Source organism: Nyctereutes procyonoides, unplaced genomic scaffold (genome assembly GCF_905146905.1).
Source record: "Nyctereutes procyonoides isolate TBG_1078 unplaced genomic scaffold, NYPRO_anot_genome, whole genome shotgun sequence".
Classification (NCBI taxonomy): Eukaryota; Metazoa; Chordata; class Mammalia; order Carnivora; family Canidae; genus Nyctereutes; species Nyctereutes procyonoides.
In genome coordinates, this window is record NW_026575026.1 from 6,607,913 (window position 1) to 6,629,655 (window position 21,743).

At 36.8% G+C, this 21,743-nt stretch overlaps 1 protein-coding gene across 6 annotated transcripts in view; it reads right to left on the bottom strand.

Moving 5' to 3' along the window:
* Nucleotides 1–21,743, bottom strand: part of SLC4A4 (solute carrier family 4 member 4) — a 345,822-nt gene that overhangs the window by 30,790 nt on the left and 293,289 nt on the right. For all 6 annotated transcript variants that reach the window (XM_055315262.1, XM_055315259.1, XM_055315265.1 and 3 more), the window contains 2 exons: nucleotides 11,686–11,799; nucleotides 9,761–9,922 (listed from right to left, as the gene is read on the bottom strand). In XM_055315262.1, coding sequence (XP_055171237.1) covers nucleotides 9,761–9,922; nucleotides 11,686–11,799 — 276 coding nt within the window. The remainder of the gene's footprint in view (nucleotides 1–9,760; nucleotides 9,923–11,685; nucleotides 11,800–21,743) is intronic.

The following is a 21,743-nucleotide window of genomic DNA, read 5'->3' on the forward strand; positions in this document are numbered from 1 at the left end:
ATTTATTGACTATAATAGTAAAAGCTATCCTAAAAAATTCAAAGTGCTCCAACTATTGCCATAAAGACCCAGAGCCCAAATGGTTATGTTAGAGACTTTGTTCCTGCAAAACAAACCTATATATATGAAAACAAGCCAACCCTAAGATGTTTCTTTTAGTTAAAGGTATCTGAATAAGTAGAATCAGATGGAATAAAAATAGTATTCAAATATTGGAACTTTTAATAGAAACAGTACTGTAAGAAATATAGACAACAGCATTTTTCAAAAATAGCATGTGAATTGTTCCTTACCCTTTCCTCCCCATTGCCATTGCCTTTTGCAGATTTTATAATCTCCTACTTGGATTATTCAGGGGTCTCCTAACCACTCCCTTCCACCCACTCCCACTGTGGCACCTCTCCCACCCAACTTTAATGCTGCTAGCAAGAATGTTTAAATGCAGTGCTGGTACCATCCATCCAGGCTGGAATGTTGAGGAAGCAGGGAAGGCCAGCAGGAGATGAGCAAGACAAACAGGACAGAACTGGTCATAATGAACACCTGGCTTGCCATGTTGAGATGCTCCTCATTTGATAGTATGATAGGGGCACACAAATATTCCTGAAACCTCATCATTCCTTAGATATGCCTTGCACATTCCATCCTACTCTCCAAACCGGTATCCTGTTTCTAAGTCTTGACATTTGTTTAAGTCCATTCTCTCTCTTCAAGGTCCAGCTCAAATTCCCCTGCCTCCTTGACATCACTTAGCAACCCTTGGCCCGCAATGCCGTCCTCACCATAGAAGTCCTTGCTTCAGTCCTGTCCCTGACAGCCCACTCTCCTTACAGAGTAGTCTTTTAAAAATCTCCATTATTATATGACATTTCCCTGCTCAAAACCCTCCAGTGGCTTCCTGTTTCCATCCAAAATAAAACAGAGTAAAATTGTCTGTAAGGTTCTATATCACTGTTTCTTTCTGGAACTATTTTGCCCTATAGGGAACATTTGTCAATGTCTAGAAATATTTTTGTTTGTCACAACTTAGGGGAAAGAGAGGCATCTAGGGGTAGTGAGCAGAAATGCTGCTAAATAGCCTATAATACACAGGACAGCCACGACAAACAAAGAATTGCAGTTGAGAACCTTTGTTCTACGTGATCTGGCCTTACGCCCTTTGACCTCATCATGCATCACTAATTCCTCTTGTTCCAGTTACACTGGTCTGTTATCTGTTCTTCAACATACCAAGCTCCTTCCCACCCTGGGGCCCTTGCACTTGCTCATATCTTTACTTGGAAAACTGTTATTTAATAAGCACCCATTGAACACCCTATACTATGTTAGGCCTTGTGTTAGATAAAATAATAAAACAGAATATGTGCCCCTAAGGGGTTTAGATATTATTATTTGAAGCCAGATATGGAAGCAAATAATTTATTGTATGTGTAAGACACAAGGCACAAAGAAAACCAAGTCAATCCCAAACTTGGTGGTGGAGTTAAGGGGTGAATAGGGAAAAATCCACTAAACTCCTTCAGAGCAGAAACCATAACAATTCTTATCTTTAACAACTAACACAAGTGTTCCATACATAGCAAGGACTCAAAAAATGCTCAAAAGGTTATGTATGTCCTTTAAAGTTTAAAAAAGTCCTGTCTTTGTGAATATAAATCTAAAGGATGTTCCACTTTGAAACTAGAGATTGTTTTAAGTAGCAGGACAGGAAGTGAAATTTTACTTTCTTTTGGTATTGTATATGCCTTGCTAATACAGAACAAAAGTCAATTGGAATAAACCCACAGAAATCAAAATCTACAGGAGAAAAAAGACTAATCTAACGTTTGTATCTGGCAAAGAGATGATGACAAAGGGTCAGGAGAAGTACACACACATGCACAGACACAGAATAAACATTCATACTAAGAGCCCCCCACAATCCAGAAAATAAGCTGGTTTATGGGGACACCAAGAACCATGACATAGTTCCTCCCCACAAGGAGCTAACAATCATATGAGGAGACTCAGATTTGTACACAAATTATAGTGCACTCTAAACAGAGATTCAAAGAGAAATATACTTGGAAAAGACACCCAAAGTACAGAGGATAAGCTGTTCAACAAAGTCTAGAGTGAACCCACAAAAACTTCCTGCTGTGATGACATCTAAACAGGGCTTTGAATAATATGACACTTACTATGAGAACTGGAGATGGGTTGACATGTTTTCAGCTATCACCTGTCTAACACAGTACAACAACTCTGATAACCATGAGGTTCAGGATAACCAAATTCTTTAATATGTATTTACTGAGCCTACCATATGGAAATCATTGTGATGGGCCACAAGAGAGGTGGAGAAAGAACTAAACCATGTCCTTGCCTCAAAAATGTTTGGGCCAGAAAAGGAGATAAGGTAATTATACAACCTAACCTCCATGCAAGATATCATGTGACCAGTGCCACAGAGTGATACATATATAGTAAGAGCAAAAATAAGAACAAAAGAAATTACATTAGGAGTGAAGGCTACACTGATATGTTTATATCTGGATGCTCTTAAAAGATGGGAAGGGTTTTGGTAAGTGGTAATCATCGAGGAATGGAGAACAGAGTTAGAATAACTGGCAGGAAATGCTAACAGATTTGAGGAGAAACCAATAATCCATTGATCTGAGCATTGTATAGTATGTGAAGAGCATTATTCTAAATTTAGGTTGAGAAAATATCACAAAGAGATTTAAACCCCAGGTTAAGGCAAATAGACTTTCTTCAAGAGGCAAATGTTTAGAGGGCCAAGGTTTAGAAATACAGGACTGACATATAAGAACGACACTTTAAAAAATTACTGCTTTTGAAATGAAGCAAGGGAAACTGATTATTAACTCATGGCTAAACAGTTAGAAAAGTCTAGACATGAAATAAGAGGACTGGATTTAAGGTTATAATAGGAATAGAAAGAAAAAATAAAACAAGCCAAATTTTGGAGTTATCCAATAAAATGACCTCAAATTAAGAGTTTTACTCAGAAGATATCAGAAAATTTATTGATACACCAACTTATCTCTATTTCTAGATACCTATCCTAAACTCTTTCTCCCTCCCACATACTTAAAATCATCTTCCTTGTGAGAAGTATCCCTTGCTCTGCAGTTTGAAGCTCAGACTGCCTCTGCAATAATTTAGGAAGTAACCTTGGAGAAGTCATGACCTTGCTGAACTTGGTTTGCTTTTGAGTGCTCTGCAGGGATAATGTGGGACATAACTAACCAAAATGATAGCCAAGAAAAGCCAAGTGGTTTGGCGCTCCTACATTAATACAGAGTTGTTCAACAGAGTGGAAAGGTAGATCCTATTCCAACAGAGCAATCAGCCAGCCAGGGCCACTTGACACCTAGCCAAAGCAAATGCCATCCCAAAACATGCTGTTTTTAATATTATAATGCCTCCATCCCTCTCACTGTTTCAGGTTTCTCTTTTGAATCAATTTCATAGCAGTTAGGGCCTTTTAATTTTAGACAGGATCTCCAATTTTCACATTCCACAGTCACCTTTCCTAACAAAATGTGAATAAAACAATATCCAGAGTAAAAAGTCTTTCATCCATGATGTACTCCACAGATTTGTGTCAAAAGATTGGCACTTATTCTGTAACTACTGTCATTCAAAGAAATTATTTTAAATAAGCAATTCCCAAAGTGATGAAAACTTATTTTCTGTATACTCAATTCCTATTTTAAGAGGTAAATCCTAGTATGTCTTGATTTTCCCATGTTTTCTATAGGAAATAGGAGAATTTTAAAAATTCCATATTTTTATCAGGATTGCGTGGCTGGCTCAGTCAGTGGAGTATGCAACTCTTGATTTTGGGATTGTGAGTTTGAGCCCCACATGGCGTGTAGAGATTACTTTTAAAAAAAGTATTAAAAATATATATATCTTGGGATCCCTGGGTGGCGCAGCGGTTTGGCGCCTGCCTTTGGCCCAGGGCGCGATCCTGGAGACCCGGGATCGAATCCCACGTCGGGCTCCCGGTGCATGGAGCCTGCTTCTCCTTCTGCCTGTATCTCTGCCTCTCTCTCTCTCTCTCTCTCTCTCTCTCTCTGTGACTATCATAAATAAATAAAAATTGAAAAAAAAATTTAAAAAAAATATATATATCTTATAAATTCTAAATTTGCTAAACTTGAAATTTGGAATTTTGTTAATTGTTAATTTTATTAATAATATTAATTAATGAATATTAATATTCATTAAGAAAATGAACAAAAGTGAAGAAGAATTTACCTCCAAAGACACACAGCAAATTTATATATATAGATCAACTATTATATCAAAATTTAAAATGTTTCCTCTTTTCAGAATAAAATATATTAGCTATCATCAATTTCCAGCCTTTAAAACTAAATCAAACTGAAATCCTCCCAGTAAAAAGTATCTAACAATGCTTAACAGAATATAGAAAATATCTTTTAGGGCAGCCCAGGTGGCTAAGTGGTTTAGTGCCACCTTCAGCCCAGGGCCTGATCCTGGACCCAGAATCGAGTCCCACATCAGGCTCCCTGCATGGAGCCTGCTTCTCCCTCTGCCTGTGTCTCTGCCTCTCTCTGTGTGTCTCTCATGAATAAATAAATAAAATCTTTAAAAAAAAAAAAAAGAAAATATCTTTTAGAAATCATGGCTTGTCTACCGGAAAGTAAAAGAAACAACTGGAGAGAAAAAACAATGGTAACAAGAAAGAGTGAATCTATGGCGTCAGTAAGCCCTGGAGATTAGGCCCACCCTCAGAGACCTTAGGACCTGGATTTAGAATGAACATCTGAACTCTAGGGACAGAAGACCACTCTAGGAATATGGGAGAAAGGGTATAAATGAAAGACATCCCTTGAAATGAAATTAGGATACTCTAAACACAGCATATTCAGTTGGCCAACTAGGAAATAGGACACTCTATAGAGAAACGCAGTGGGGATATATGCAACTCTAGGCCTTGCTTCTAGATATAAAGCTGTAAGAAAAAAAGAATCTTGAAAGATATTTCTAATTATAAACCTACAATTAAGTTTGAAGATGGAATTCACATTATCTCTATGGTCTAGAAAACCTTAAGTCAAAAGTATAGTGTAAAGTTGTCCTGAGGGCCTTGCCAATCTACCCTCAAAAATAAAGAGATATAGACATAAAATGACAAAACTATTGTTCATCAAACTTCTGGATCCAATGACCAATTTGAAGAAAATATAGAATCAAAAGTGCATGCTAAATGACACTACAGGGAAACAAACATCATGATCTAGACTAGACTATGGCAAATTCTACAGTGCAATGTGGCAGATTTTTTTAAAAGATTTATTTATTTATTTATTTGAGAGAGGAAGAGAGCAGAGGGAGGGGTGGAGAGAGAGAGAGAGAGAGAGAGAGAGAGAGAGAGAGAGAGAATCCTCAAGCAGACTCCCCATTATGTGCAGAGCCAGACACAGGGCTGGATCCCAGGACCCTCAGATCATGACCTTAACTAAAATAGTTGGACCGTTAACCAACTGAGCCACCCAGGCACTCCCAAATATAGCAGATTTTATTTTACAGAAACAACTGGAAATATATCTCTAACTTGCACACTTTTCTACAGTGTAAAATTGCCACTTCTCCATCAAACAATGGAGCCCTTCCTCACCCCATTCAAAGGAGACTGGGCCTAGGACTATTTTGACCCATCAACAATAGCAAAAGAATAGGGCTGTGCCAGTTGCAGGTGTAACCATGATATGGCCTTGCATCTTTCCCTCTTAATTCTGGAAAGTCAGTTTCCCTGTACTAAGTACAAATAGCTCAGGATTGCCATGCTGCAAGAAGGATAATCCATATAGACACACCAAGGAATATCAAAGTACTAAATATGTGTGACATGGGAATGAGTAAAGAAGCTGTCCTGGATAATCAGCCCAGTCAACGCTTCAGATGACACCACTACAAATTCAGGAGAGATTTAAAGCAAGAAGTATCCATTTGAACCCTGTCAACCCAAAGAAATGTAAGAGATGGTAATAAATTGTTTTCACTAAGTTTTCAGGTGGCTTGTGACATGGCAAAAGATAAACTGAAAAATAAACTGGTTGTCTTCAACAAATAAATCACTAGGGAAACCAAACAGATTGACTGAGGAAGGGTAAGGGGAGAAATGCCTATGGACTAAAAGTTTATGAAAGTTTTAAGAATATATTTATATATTCTTAAATGAATTTTGATCCTGATTTAATCAAATAAATTTTATTTTTAAACTTTATTATATCTACGACACATTTGTAAATTAATGTATTGACTGGATAGTTGATATTAAAGAATTATATTAACTTCTTTCAGACTGATAGTGGTGTTGTGGTCATGCTTTTAAAAACAGAGCTTATCTTGGGGCACCAGGTGGCTCAGTAGGTTGAGCAGATGACTCTTGATCTCAGCTCAGGTCACGATCTCAGGGTCTTGCCATGAAGCCTTGTATTGGGCTCCCCACTCAGTGGGGAGTCTCCTTAAAGATTCTCTCTCCTTTTCCCTCTGCCCTTGCCCCCACGCTCTCTCACACTCTTTCTCTAAAATAAACAAATTTTTAAAACCCATATCTTATCTTTAGAAGTACATACTCTAAAGGTTATGGATAATATGAAATGCTGTCTATACTTTAAAGTATTATAGGGTAAGAAGATGGGGATTTAAAGGACAGAAGATTAGCCATGAGTTGATAATTGTTAGAGTTGGGTGATAAACATCTGGAGCTATACCATCTGTCTACTTTTATATACATTTAAAATTTTCCACAGTGAAATATTTTTATAGGAATAAATAAAAGTAAAGTGTTCCTTGGCTGGTTGGACTCTCCTATACCTCCAATAAGCAAATAAACTTCTCTGGAAGGCTTTGAAGCATTTGCACAGGAAGATTAGCTCATAACTTTTTCTCTTAAAAAAAAAATACACGAGGAAGACAGACACCAGAAGTAAGAGTCAGCCAAGAAAAAAGGTTCAAAATCAAACTTGCAAAGATAGTAAATGTATAAAATGATAGATAAAAGAGTGTATGGAAAAAATAATAAAGAAGTTCAGAACTATCAAAACTGAACAGGAAGATTTGGAAAAGAACAAAGAACTTCTAAATATGAGAAAGTATAATTCTTGAAAGGAAAAATTCATCATCTGGTTTGTTGGTAGAATAGAAACAACAGAAGAAAGAATTTAATAAAGAGAAATATCTGAAGAAATTACCCAAAATATAATACAGGCACCAAAAGACAGGAAATGTAAAACAAAAGCAAAAATAAAAATCCCAAAACCAAAAGCAGATTAATAGAAATGGAGCACAAGATGAGGATATACAATAAAATTTCTACTCAGAATTCTCTAAGAGTGTACTAGAAATTTAAAGAGTCAGACTTGATAAAATTGTGGAATACTGATAAAATCTAATAATTAATAAAAGACTAGAAACCCAATTATCCAAAATATAATAAAAAGAAATCTATGCTGATACAAGTTATAGTAAAACTTCAGAATAAAGACCAAAGAGAAGATAATAAAAGCATCCAAAAGACAAGAATGATTACTTATAAAAGAATGAAAATTATATTGACAGTTCACTTTTATGAGTCAGAAATAATGGGAAAATATTGGAAAATAGCGTTTACATGCTGAAAAAAAAAAGAGCTTTCAATCTACCATTATATATCCAGAGAATCTGCCTCTCAAGAATGAGGGTGAACAAAAACATTTTTAGACAAACATAAATGAGATCATGCACCACCCAAAGATCAGTACAGAAAAAAATTTTAAGTCTAGTAAATAAGAACTGTTTAAGGGAAATAATGTATTCTAAAGAAAAATATTCCAAAACAAAAGGCTGAAATGGAAAGAAAGAAAGAAAGAAAGAAAGAAAGAAAGAAAGAAAAAGAAAGAAAGAAAAAAGAAAAGAAAATGGTAAAACTTGTATATAATTCTAAAAACAGTGACCACATCTAATTGTATTTTAAAATCCAGGTAGCAATCAAATCTGGGTAATGATAACATATGACTCAGAAAGGAATATCGACATTAAAGCATTCTTTAGCCATAGCATTTTCAGCAGAAAGATAAACATGCTAACTTCAGAATTTGAATACTGATATTAAAATATACAACATAATCACTAAGAGAAGATAAAGTATGTAACTTCCAAATTAACAGAAAACGAGTTAGAATGAAGACAACAAAAATTAAAATAGTATCACCCTAAAAGAGGGCAAGAAAGGAGAATAAAAAAGAACAAACACAGGGAAAGTTAGGCAGGTAGAAAACAAAAATAATGTGGTAAAAATTAATCCAAATCTATTAGTCGCCACTATCCATTTGGATTAAATATTTTAGTTAAGAGAAAAGACTGTAAAAATGGATCCTCTGTGTGATTTACAAGGAGACACAAGACAAAAGGTATACTGAAAGTAAAATAATAGAAAAATATGTATCAGATAAGTGAAAATTAAGTTACCTTAGTTTTATTAGAACAAAATAAAATAAGCTTTAAGGCATAAAGTATTACTAGAAACAAAGAGAGTCACATAAAATGTTCAATTCACTGAAAAGATAAACTAAATTCAAGTGTGGAGATACTTAACATGGCTTCAAAGCAAATAAGGAAATATTAACAGAAAACAATGAGATAGTACAAAAAAATCACGGTAGTAAAAAACTGCTTCGTTGAAAAAAGCCTAATAAAATGAACAGACTTCAGGCTAGATTGATCAAGGAAAATAAAAAGCACAAGTCAACAACATTAGGAATTTAAAGGGAAAATAACAGATTCATATTAGAAAAATAACAAAATACTATAAACAACATATCAATAAATTTGAAAATACTAGGAAAATGGAATAAAATATAGAAAAGTATAAGTTTCTAAGATAGAAAAATAGAAATTATGAATGCTTTATAACCATTAGAACGTTTTGATCATCAGTTTTACAAGTTCCATCCAAAAACTACTCAGCCCAGATAGTTTTACAAGCATGTTTGATCATTCCAAGAAAAGATAATTGGCATGTTACACAGGATAAAGAGAAGGTTATATTCTATTTCAGAGAATGGAATAGAAGTGGAATAGAAGGGGAAATGCTTCCCAGCTCATTTTATAAGGATAATATATTCCTCATACCAAAATCAGACAGGGACACAGTAAGAAAGAAAATCGAGAGCCAATGTTAGAGATGCAAAAGTCCAGACTAGATACATATATATATTACAATATACTATATATTATACATTATAATAATAATTATGCAATAATTATTATACATATATAAAAGCTATATATAAAAGGAACTCTATCCTACCAGGTTGCAAGGTTGGTTCAACAACAGAAAACCTATTACTGTAGCTCAACAGGTCAAGAGATTAAAAACAAATATACATGTTTTTATCTCAATACTGTCAGAAAAATTGTTATTGTCTTCATTAAGGACAGGTAGCATATTAAAATCAGAAATAGAATGCGAGAGGCTGATTGGGAAATAGTTTATATAGCCCTATTTAGTGGTGAAGGAAACAGGATTTCAACTTTTTCAGATTTAAATGACGTCTTCCTAAAGTGTTACACCAAGGACCCATGTCAACACAAAGTGATCTGTGACCCTGCCATGTCATAAAGAACATTAGCTAGAATCTAACTCTCAACAAAACGGTCTTGGTTTTGAATAAATTAGTATTTTCAAGTACTGCAAAGAAAATCAAAGGCAATGATAACCACCATCTTGACCATTTACCTTGAGTTTATGTTCTTTCCTGTTTACGATCACAGCTGTGATTTGCTGGTCCATGAAAATCAGAATAGTGACCAACAAGGCAGGGATAGCAGCTGCAAGGTACACCCACCAGGGGTTTCCTCCAAATGGTGGGACGAACCAGCCTCGGTTTGGACTTGTTGGCTTGAAGAGGAGAGAGAATATTTTCAAAACATGTTAATACAAAACAGTATGTTAGTACATACTATTTGCTGAAAACTCAATGGGAGAGAGACAATTTTATTTCTGGAGAGCCAACATAGCCAGAAACAGAAACAGTCTCCCTGATAGGTTAAATGAAGATCAGTTACCAAAAACTTCCTAAAGGTGGTTATTCTTACGGCAGTATTTTTAAACGAAGGAGGGTATGAATAGAGGCTGAGGGGAAACAGGGAAATGCCATATTGTGCAGTTAGGATGATCTAAGATAAGGACTTAAGAGGAAAAACAGAGATTTAAGTTAAGAGGCAGCCATAAGAAAAACCCAAATATAATAGTAAGGACACAGGCAAGAAATTACAAAGTGACAGTGAATTTTGTCCATGAATTTTTGCAGTTATACTGATGTTGCTTCTACAACTGCCAAATTGTAATAGTTTCACATAATATAGAAAAAGCGACAAATATTTTTATATGTTATACATGAGCTTGCTTAAAAACTCTAGTCTTTCTTCTTCATATAAAAAATGAGCCAGAATAACAGGTTAAATACTCAGAAATACTACCAAAAATGAAAAATATGATTATTTTTCCAGTTCTCCATCTAACCTTGGTCAGATCACACCTCTACTACAGAAATAAACATTTTTCTTTCTTTTTCCTAATGTTAAATAATACAAATGAACTAAAACAGAATCCTATGAATTATATTCTCTACATTTACTATCAAGAAAGTCTCACTTCTCCGAAGATATTTGTCTTCCGTCTCCCTCTGCTCATTACTACATCACTGTATCTATCCTCATTTTACTACCATTATCAGGTTGAGAAGTTGGAAGGGAAGGAACTTCCTCTTATTCATCAGTGCCTTTCAAATCCCCTCTAAAGGGCCTAACTCAAAGCAAACATTCAACTGATATTAACTTAAGTGAACTAATTATTGAATGATTGAAAACTTATCTTTGTATTCTTAAATGAATATGTGATGGCAGAGATAATACAAAAAACATTCTGTTTGCTACATCACAGATACCCCTTCCTCATGAAGTAGTTATTAAGCTAAAACTGTAGTTAGTTTAATTTTTCTTAGCAACTATATGGCCTCAGTGACGGGGAAAGAGAGGCTAGGAGTGTTCTACAAAATAAGGAGAAAACATAATAAAAAATTAGGGAGAGAGATGTATCAATGACTTCAATGTAAATTTTATCCATTAAGGCCTGCACATACTAACAGATTTATAAAATGAATAATTCTTAGATCTTCTTTGTAATAATCAAAATGCACATTACATACAAACGTCTGTGTGTATGGCAGGTAGTTTGGTAGCAGGAAGAGAGCACTGAATTAGTAATATAATCTTGAGCATTTTCCTTAATCTTTATGAATTCCAACATCAACATAAAATCGAGGTGATGATAGTTATGTTACATCCTAGAATTATTACATGGATCAAGGTGAGAAGTTATATGAAAATACTTGGCTCATCTTAAATACTCTAAATATATAATGCAGAATTTGTATTTTCAATAAAAATTAATATAATGTGAACCTTACAGTGGATCCTAATCAGGCCTTTTAGTGAAGAAATAAACAAAGCGTATAGATGTACCTAGCAAAGGACCACTTTTGAAATAATTAAAAAAACAGATAATCACACAAAACTAATTCAAAAACATACAACTACAACAGGGGAAAGGAAAGAAAGTTACAGAGTCCAAGGTATGACCAAAAATAAACTTTCACCTACCTTGAACTCGCTTGGCACAATTAGTTTTGGAGTATCCACACCTACCAGAGCATCTATTACACAAAAGATGAGGATGGACAAGATAATGGCAAAATCACTGATCAGTTTTCTTGCCTGAAAAAATAAAAAAGGAAACCAAGGACTGTTTAGCACTGGATTAATATATTTGCCTGTGTTGGAAATGAACACAAAGAATTCTGTGTTTGTTTGCAGTCTACAGTAACAGCATCACCAGCATATTAAAGGAGGTGTCACATTGCACAGAGATTATTTTTCAAATTGTTTTTGCATCACATTTTCTTCTGACCAGAAAGAATCTAATCCCACAGAACAAATCAGTGTGTGTGTGTAGGCAGGAGAGGGGAATCATAAATAATATATTCCCAAAATACTGTACACTCTTCCTGTGTGCAATATAGAGGATATCTATATAAGGATGAAGTCTCAAGGCATATTGTGAAAATCTACACAAAAAATACAGATTTATATTATTTGAGAAATAGCACTGTGTGTACAGGGCAAGATAACTGCATAAAGTAACCTGAAAACACTGAGAATCTAGCAGGAAAGTGCTTCCAAGTTCTAGGTGACTGAGTGGACTCAAGACCTCAGAGAAACATGAAGTGATGAAGACAGAAATATGATATCACTACCTTTATCCAAGAAAATATTTTTCACTGTAGGCTAGTGCTTAAAGTTTCCTGTAGGTGGGGTATCTCCTCTCTACCGCTTCTTAAATACGGTTGCCATTAGTTGACAAACTTGAAGCTTTCTAAGTATCTACGTCTGATCAGGACAAGGGCTGAGGCTTATGGGATGTAGCATTGACCCCAAACCTTTCCCATGGAGTGAGTCAAGAATGGTCATTTTAGAGTCAGTAGGGGAGCCTGAGACTGTTGGTGGCTCCTCTGCAGTATCCAGTGGCATTGACAATGGCCTCGGAGCACTGCTAGAGCACAGACGCCTGTTACCCCGTAAGTATGTACATATGGTGGCACATAATGTGATCACTCAACAAGAATCTCCTCAATGTCTTTGACTGGCACTAGAGATACCACAGTGAACAACATGGACACAAACAGTGTCTTCATGAATGTCACATACTCAAAAAAACACCTGCTTCTAAACCAATCAAGGTGGATTCAGCAGTTATCCAGTTTCCTCAAGGCAAGCAGTCAGCGCTCTGGTACTGCTAGATGGAGCGAGATCAGGGGGAGGCTGAGTGGTTACCCAGCTCTGTAGCACGGGGAAGACTGCAGTTAGATGTTCAGCAGGAATGGAACTGAGAAGTGGGAGGACTGCCCAAGGACTGGGCAAGGACTGGGCATGCTCAAGGCCAGGACCATGCTCTGTTCTAGACCCAGGGCCAGGAGCCTTGGGTCCTAACTAGCAGCAAGATGAAAGATGAGAGATGGCCTTTTGGCTAGGAGTTCTTTTCCCTTTTGAAGGGCTGGGTTCTGTTAGGTTTAGCTCTCTTGAGAAGTAGACACAAAGAAACAGAAAGCCATCTAGGGGCTATGTTAAGGGCAAGGGAATACCAATCATACAATAATGTCAAGCACAAAAAAAGATGGCAGAGATCAATCTGGAGAGAAAAATAGAGTGTAGTGGTTAGGAGCACAGTTTCTATAGTCAGGTGACCTGGGTTGGAACTCTAACACATTTATTTCCGATCTGTAAATATCTACGCTTTCTTAGCTTCAATGACTCCATCTGCAAAATGTAGCCAAAATAATCCCTACAACCTCATCCGTTTGTTATAAGAATTAAATAAGATAAGCCATGAAAGTGCTTAACATAACATCTGGAGCATAATAAACTCTCCTAATGTATGTTAACTGTTGTTATTTCAAGTTCCATGAGGCCTCTTTGGCTGCAGAAACCACTGGAATAACTAAATAATCTACCATCAGGAGGTCTTTAGAAGGAATCATCAATTCCAAGAAACAAGATACAAAAGCCCAGTAATAATATAGAACCGCCACTCAACTAATTTTGGTTGGAAGTATCTGGAATCCCTGCAGGAAAAGGATGTTTCCCAGGGCTCAGTACTAGAGGAAACTCCCATCTCTTAAGTTTTGTGTTAGTTAAGTGTTGACACAGGCAGTTCAGGATGGTCTGGCAAAGATGGCCATATGACACAGGTTGATGAATATATTCTTTCCGGTCCAGTAGGTTATAAATCACTGGAAGACCAGTGGTCTTTTTGCAAAGGCAAAAAAAAAAGTTATTTCTTTCTTTTTCATCTTCCCCAGTTTTTATCCAGCAAATCCAATTTGTTGACAATTTAGATACACTAGAAGTTGTTCAAAGGAGTGGAGGGGAGGTGGCTATTTAAAGGAGAGTGCTTCTCCTTTTCCTCATAAACAGAAGAGAAGTAGGGAGTAGCAAATGAATCCAATCTTTAATTCCTTGGCAGAGAGCCCCAGGGGGCGTGTACCCCTAGACCCACTGGGAATAGACCTGTATGACTGGAACCACTACCAGACACCTGGGACATGTTGCTTCTTTAGTTAGGAGAAGAGGCATTCTTAGCTTTCCATAAACTGAACATTGAAGCTCTAAACCTGCTCTTAGTTAATGGCAACTTACTTTTTCCTATTGCTTAGGTCAAAAACTTTTAACTACCCGCATAACTCTTCTCTTTTTGTCATATCCTACATCTAATAGGTCAGCAAATTACCTTCAAAATGTACTCAGGATGCTGTCGCTTCTCACCACCTCCACTGCTCCCTTGTCTAAGACACCATTTTATCTTCTGTGGTTTCCTGCTTCTTATCTCATCTTCCTGATTCTGTACTTGCCCCCTTCAGTCCATTGTCAGGGTAATCGAGTATAATCATGTTAAAATTTAGGTCACATAATGTGATAGGCAAAATAATGCCCTCCCCAAGGATGTATAGGTTCTGCTTCCCGGAACCTATGAGTATGTAACGTTGCATGGCTAGAGAGAATTAGATCACACACACAATTAAACCTGCTAATCAAATGACCTTGGGATTGGGGAGATGATCCAAAATGATTTTGGTAGCTCCAATGTAATCACCGGGATTCTCAAAAATAAAGGGGGAGGCAGAAGAGTCAGTGACAGAGTGATGCACTGTGAGAAAGACTCAACTGGCCATTTCTGGCTTTGAAGATGGAGAAAGGGGCAACAGGCCAAGAAATGCAGGTCCCCTTTACAGGCTGAAAAAGACAAGGGTATATGCATTCTTTACCAGAGCTTTCAGAAAGGACACAGCCCTGTCAACACCCTGACTTTAGCACATTGAGACCCATTTCAGTCTTCTGTCCTCCAGATCTTAAGACAATAAATTTGTGTTGTGTTAAGCCACCATATTTATAGTAATTTGATATAGGAGCCATAGGAAACTAATATAAATAGATTATCTTTTAGTTTAGTTATTAATTTCCTAAATTGATGCATGTAATATATATGGAAGAAATATATCCAATACATATGTGGGCAAAATATTATATATTTGGAAGAAACCCTCAGCAATGGTATTCTTATCAAATATGATACTATTATATCATGAGTATAAAAGTAGCTAAAAAGACAACTATTAATATGATTCAGGATTACATTTCTTAAAATTTGTAGGGAAAAAAGCTACCTTATTAATAATATTGCCTAACCTCATTAAAAATCACAGCCAGGGTGATATGTTCCTTATAAAATATTCACTTCTATTTCCCCTTCCTTTCCTTTAAATTGTACAGTACAGTTCAGGTACAGCAGAAATCACTCCTGGAGAGTGTTTATCATCAGACATGCATTTCTAAGACACTGGATCCAGTTTAAACTTCATAGTAAGGAAATTGATTTTTCCCAGGCTACTTTTGTATTCAACTCCAAATCTTCTAATTGGAGAAAGCATGTCGGGGTGCTATTTTAGAAGATTGTTCAGGTCTTACCTTATACTAAAATTAAACTTTAATTTGAACGAGGAAAAACTGACAGTAGAACTATAAAGTGCCCTAAAAATGTCAAGTGCTGAGTAAATACAGCTTTTACTAGGTACACTCTAGGACCTGTGAACAAGAGCTTTAACTTTAAGGAGATAAGAATCACTCTCTTGAGGTCATTCTCACATTTCCAAGCACATTTAGGAAAAAAAAAAAAACATGAATACCCTTTCATGTTTTTTGTTTATTTTACTTTCCATTTTCATCAAACTTAAGCTCTTGCAAAAACTCTAAAACAACAACCTTTTTTGTGCCAATATATAAAGAAATGAAATTAGAAACTCATAGTTCTTAATTCCTTTCTAGCTCTTATTGCTAATGATTAGAAGTGCCAAGGTTTTCGTGAGAAACCGGGTTTCACAAGATTTCATATACAATCCTGTGGATTCGAGGGCTTCAAATCTAGCTTGGACAGATATAATTTGTGGCTGTCCCTCCAGTCAAATACTAAGTCCCTCCAAGGTCCAACTTCAACATCCTAGGAATATAAACTATGACAATCTAAGTTAAACACAAATTAAGACAATTCATATATAGCAAGGGCTTGCTATTAAAAAAAATTTTTTTAATGATACACAGATGTGCTAAAATGTAAGACAATTCCTATCTCCATTCATGAATAAGGCAAAAAAAAAGTGTGTTTCAACTGGTTATATCAGTTGGTTTTGAGCTCATTTATTTTTAAATAGATTTTATTTATTTATTTGTCAGAGAGAGAGCACAAGCAGGGGGAGTGGCAGGCAGAGGGAGAGGAAGAAGCAGGCTCCCTGCAGGGAGGCCGATGTGGGGCTCAATCCCAGGATCCGAGATCATGACCTGATCTGAAGGCAGACACTTAACCGACTGAGCCACCCAGGTGCCCCAAGCTCTTTTATTTTTGTTTACCATTTTTTAATCATAAAAATGAAAAGAAGAAAAATACTTCTGTCCTCTGCAGAATTAATTATAAAATTTCTCAACTAATCAAATAAGAAACAATAAGAAATAACCTTAAATATTTAAACTATCAAAGCAAAGAAGATATTACATGGATGGGAAGAGAAATTCAAATAACCATACACTGTTCTCTTGTTCTGGGGCAAAAACAACCTAATAAATCTACTATAAACATACTCTTCATGAAGGATGGTGCTTATTAATTATTAAGAGAGTCATAATTATGAAGACACCAGCAGGGAGAAACTAGTTAATTTGCAGGGGGAAAAAATGAATTTGGTTTCTCTGAAGCCCCAGAAGACATTTGGTTTTCACTTTGTGAGGGCTGCAGCTGCTCCTAAATTAACAGGGGAAAGGCTGTGAGCCTGCAGAGCTGCTCTCAATGGATGGAACTGTTACAGAGACAAGTACAGCAGCAGGCACCCTGTGGGTTCTCAGTAAGTATTAATTCATGATGTCAATTCCTCTCACGATGGTGGTGCTTGGAAACCACTAAACAACAGTGTAAAAAAAGCATTTAATGTAGATGAGAAAAAGTATATCAGACAAATATGTATACCAGACAAATATGTGCCTTTTGGCAATCATGAAAAAGTACAAAATACTATGAGAATTTTGAAATTTGATCCCCACCCCCCAGGAGCCAAAGCATAGCACTAAAAAAGAAATAAGCATTGATATCAGTGTAGCAATCATAATACACTGTACTTTGAATCAATAATGCCCACTATAGTTAGAATTCAATAAAAGGAAAGTCTGATTTGGACTCCAGGATTTTAATGCTGTGAATTCTAGAGTCAGAGATTTGGGGAACAAAGAAGGGAATTGGATTGGGCACTTCCTCTGGGTGGTTCTTAGAGCTTCCCGATGGAAGTCTACCTTTAAAAAAATTGTTTTTCCAAGCATGGAACAGAGGGGTGTAGGCCTACAAAGTGGTTCAGCAGGAATGCTAGTGAGACTTCAGCCCGCTCGGGCCTCTTCCTGCATCCTGCTTCAAAACTGAGCAGCAGAACAACAGCAAAACAAACCTAGTAAGTGTGTGCCAGAAGCAAATGATCAAATTACATGGGACATACTGTGTCTCAATCTGGACATTATATTCTAAGTAGAAAGGGAAAATCTGGAGCTGATCCAGAGATGGGTACCAGAGGAATAGGATTCCAGAAAACACACTGCATTAAAAACAATGGTAGCCCTTGAGAAGTTGTGGGGAAAACTGTTTTCAAATATGTGAAATCTGTCACAGGCAAGAAAGACAAACTTGTTCTGTGTAGCCTCTGAGGGCAAGGGCAGACCCCATGGACAGAGGGTGTGGCAGAGATTTGTGTATCTATGAGGAATGCCCTCAGAGATAGAAGTTCCTGTCCTAGGAAGCATTCAAGCAGCCCACAGATGACCACTTATCAGAAATAAGAGGCAGTATTGGACTAGATGGTATTCAAAGGCCCAACACGGAAATGCAATGACTAAGACTCAATTATCAAAATTTCTTTGCCCTCAAATAGGGTCTTCTTGATACATCCCCGCAGAAAATATTATAATAAAGAGTGCCAGGGGTGCCTGGGTGGCTCAGTCAATTAAGCATCTGACTCTTGACTTCAGCTCAGGTCATGGTCTCAGAGTCCTGAGACTGAGCCTTGGCTCAGGCTCCACACTCCATGGGGAGCCTGCTTGAGATTCTTGTTCTCCCTCTCCCTCTGGCTCTCCCCTACCCCCACCCCACTGAATACCTGTGCTATCTCTAAAATAAATAAATTATCTCTAAAAAAAAGTTCTAGGACTTAAAAATTGGTTTTATAATAATACTAAGATACAAAAATTAAATTTCAAAAAGAATTAAGTCACATATATAAATAAGACTATTTGAAAATTGAGTAGGAGACCATTTTGTGTTAATGAGTGGATTTCAATGCTGGTGACTTTTCTATGATGGGCAAGTAAGGTGAAAGTGTTTAGGACCAACAAAGTACCAGGATCAAAATTATTGTCCACAGATTGCTTCTGTGCCACCGTTTAAGTGCTCACAAAACACTTGGCAGATCTGTGCTCCCAGCCTTATTTTTCTTAGGGCTCAATTCAGGTTGACTGCCTTTTTGGTCATATATGTATAAGAATTGAAGTATTTATATCTTTCTTAAAAGTTTAAGAGATTGAGTTGTACTTATAATCAAATATCCCCTCATCACTCTTAAGAAAAACATATGAAAATCAATTTTGGATTAAACAAATTTGACTTCGAAAATCACTTCCCTTGGTACAAAATAACACAAGAATTTGAAAATCTGATTCCCTTTCACTATCAACAAAGTCATTTTCTGAATGAGCTTCAATGGCATGATGTGGTCTGTTGTTTCTGCAAAAGCCAGCCAAATGTCACCCAGTATTACTAACACTAGAATGGGACAGAGAATACATGCCTATTATTTACTAATTTTTGGATATATTATTTGTTTTAGTTTGATAGTTTTTACCATTCATCAAGAGAGTTTCTGGGAGAAAAAGAAAACAGAAAGGATGTCACCTGATTCTTACAAAGGTTTTTTTTTTTTTTATCAACTAAAAACATCTAACTTTAATAGAACTGTCACAGGCCAAAATGTCAACTAAAAGTCATGGAGTCAAAAATATAGTAAATTGTGGAATTCTAGTCTGTGTTCCACACAGATGAAGACTAAATGTATCACCCAACTATAATGCTCATTATATTTCCGCTAAAATTCCTGAAGCCCTATACTTTTTTCTTATTCATATAGCCAGTTCCTCAAAGACCACCATCAATTTACTTAGGTGACAGGAAAGCACCAAAGTGTGATTCCACAGAAGATAGTAAGCATGAATGGAGCAGAAGGATCAAAATGAGTCACACACATTTGAAAACCCAGAAATCTAACTTATTCAACAATATATATTTAGTTCCTACTAGGGGCCAGGTTTATGAATTACCTGTCTTTGTACCCCTACTACCCAGTATTGTATCAAGCACACATTAGGGTCACAATATTTTTTCAATATGGAATGAATATACTAATTATAGGATACTGTTTTTTTTTTAAGGACATCAAAGAACATTCTGCTCAAGTGTCATCTAAATAAAGTGTAGAAAGTGTCACAGCTATTGATGTTATCTGGTATTTATTTAACTGACAATAACAATCAGGAGGCATATTAAAAAAGAATCTTGGGGCGCCTGGGTAGTTTAGTCAGTTAAGTGTCCGACTCTTGATTTCAGCTCAGGCCATGATCTCAAGGTCATGGATTAAGCTCCACCTCGGCAGGGCATGGAGCCTGCTTTAGATTCTCTCTCTACCTCTCCTTCTGCCCCTCCTCTATTTCTCTCCCCTCTCGGAAAAAAAAAATCTTACTATTACATCAATTCATGTGAGGGTCAAAACTGTTACTTATTCTAATGCAGGGAAAAGAGGAAATTAAGTAGTTCCTTAAGAGAGACATTTCCATACCAAATATGTACATCAGCCAGCCATACCATATTTGACTATCAAAGTATCAATAAATTTTGCCCCAATTCAGAGGATATATGGCTTTATGAGTTCTACTACTACTAATCACAATCTACTACTAATCCCAATTCTGCTCTAAGCCACTGCTTTCATTTTACCAGCACATATGCAGAGATGGCATCTCTGTTGCATGCATACGATCACTCATTGGTATGGCACTCTGGAAGAACATTTCATGTCCGCACCCTGAGCCAGCCATTTGCCACAGAAGATCACAGATGATGCTGTGATGCTCCTACAGAAAGCTCTGATGCCAAGACTTGAGGTTGATGTAGCAGACGAGTAACTCTATGGGGTAACAGTCTGATACACCCCTCTAAAAAGAATGTAGAGCACAAAGAAGACAGGCAATGAAGTACTGGTATTCCATTCATGTTCCCCTCAGCATTAGGGTTCTCTAGATGTGCCCAATATACAAATTAACTTCCTGATAGACACAGGATAACAAACTCTTTTGCCTTAAGTGCTCACACTGATGGATTACAACTAGCTTCCTAAGGGAGAGAAGAATGGATAACTGACCCTGGTCTTGGCCAAGGTAATGACTGGCTAAACTAGGGGAATAGAAGTCTAAGTATAAGGGAAAGAGACTAGAGCAGGATAACCGAGGGGACCATGACCAGTTTAATTTGTTTAAAAAACAAAACAAAACAAAACTTAGGCAATTGCAATGAGTATCATCTTTTGTCACACCAGAACTATTTTGAACTCCTTGTCACCAGGCTCTCTGCCTTGGGAGGCAGACTGTGTGGTTTGCAGTAGGTTCTCTTGCTCTCTAGCTGGGTTTAGCCTGGAGTAGCCTGGGAAGGCCATCAGAAGGAAAAGAGAGATCAAAGTATTTATTCCCATAGCTGGGAGGCTGCCTCAGGCTAGCTACATCCCTCAGCCCAAGGTTACTGCAGCAGCCAGGACAGTGTTTTCCACCCTTTGGTTGAGACTCTCCTGGGTTCCAGCAAACCACTCCCTTTGCAACACCTTTGGGCCAAGGATAGATAATAATAACTCCACAGTATGAGCACTGGACACTACACTCTCCCTTGTGGGTCCCCTAAACCTAAATGCACTTCTATAAATAATGCTTTCAGTAAACCCTCAAGGCACCCCATCTGAGTGTATGTTTCCTGATGAGAATAGACTGATAGACCGAATATGATCTGAGATTTTGATTTGGGTGATTGGGAGGGTAGGTGATATTATTAGCTGAGATAAAGAATACAGGAATGTTCAAATGTGGAAAGAAAAACCACACGTGAATTTGCTTCATAACAACTGTGGCTCATCCACAGCGAGAGGCTGGTAGCAGTGCTAAATCAGACCTGCATAAAGATGGAGATAATAATTAATTTTTTTTACATTCGTAAGTCCTGTTCATTGCTATAAGCTCTAGCTTAAAATGGAGAATTCATTTAATTTAGGAGATGGAGTCAGCAAACTCTCTTTAACATTACACAACACTAGAGTTTAAAAGGATGTTAATTGTCTTCTTCTAGCTGAGCACTCATTTTATGGGTGTAGTAACAAAAGTCCACAGTTAGCTATCAAAGGGCACACTGTGAGTTAATGGCAGTGCTGGCACTACAATCTACAGCCTCCAGGTTCTCACATCTGTGCTTTTTCCACCAAATGCAGCATTTA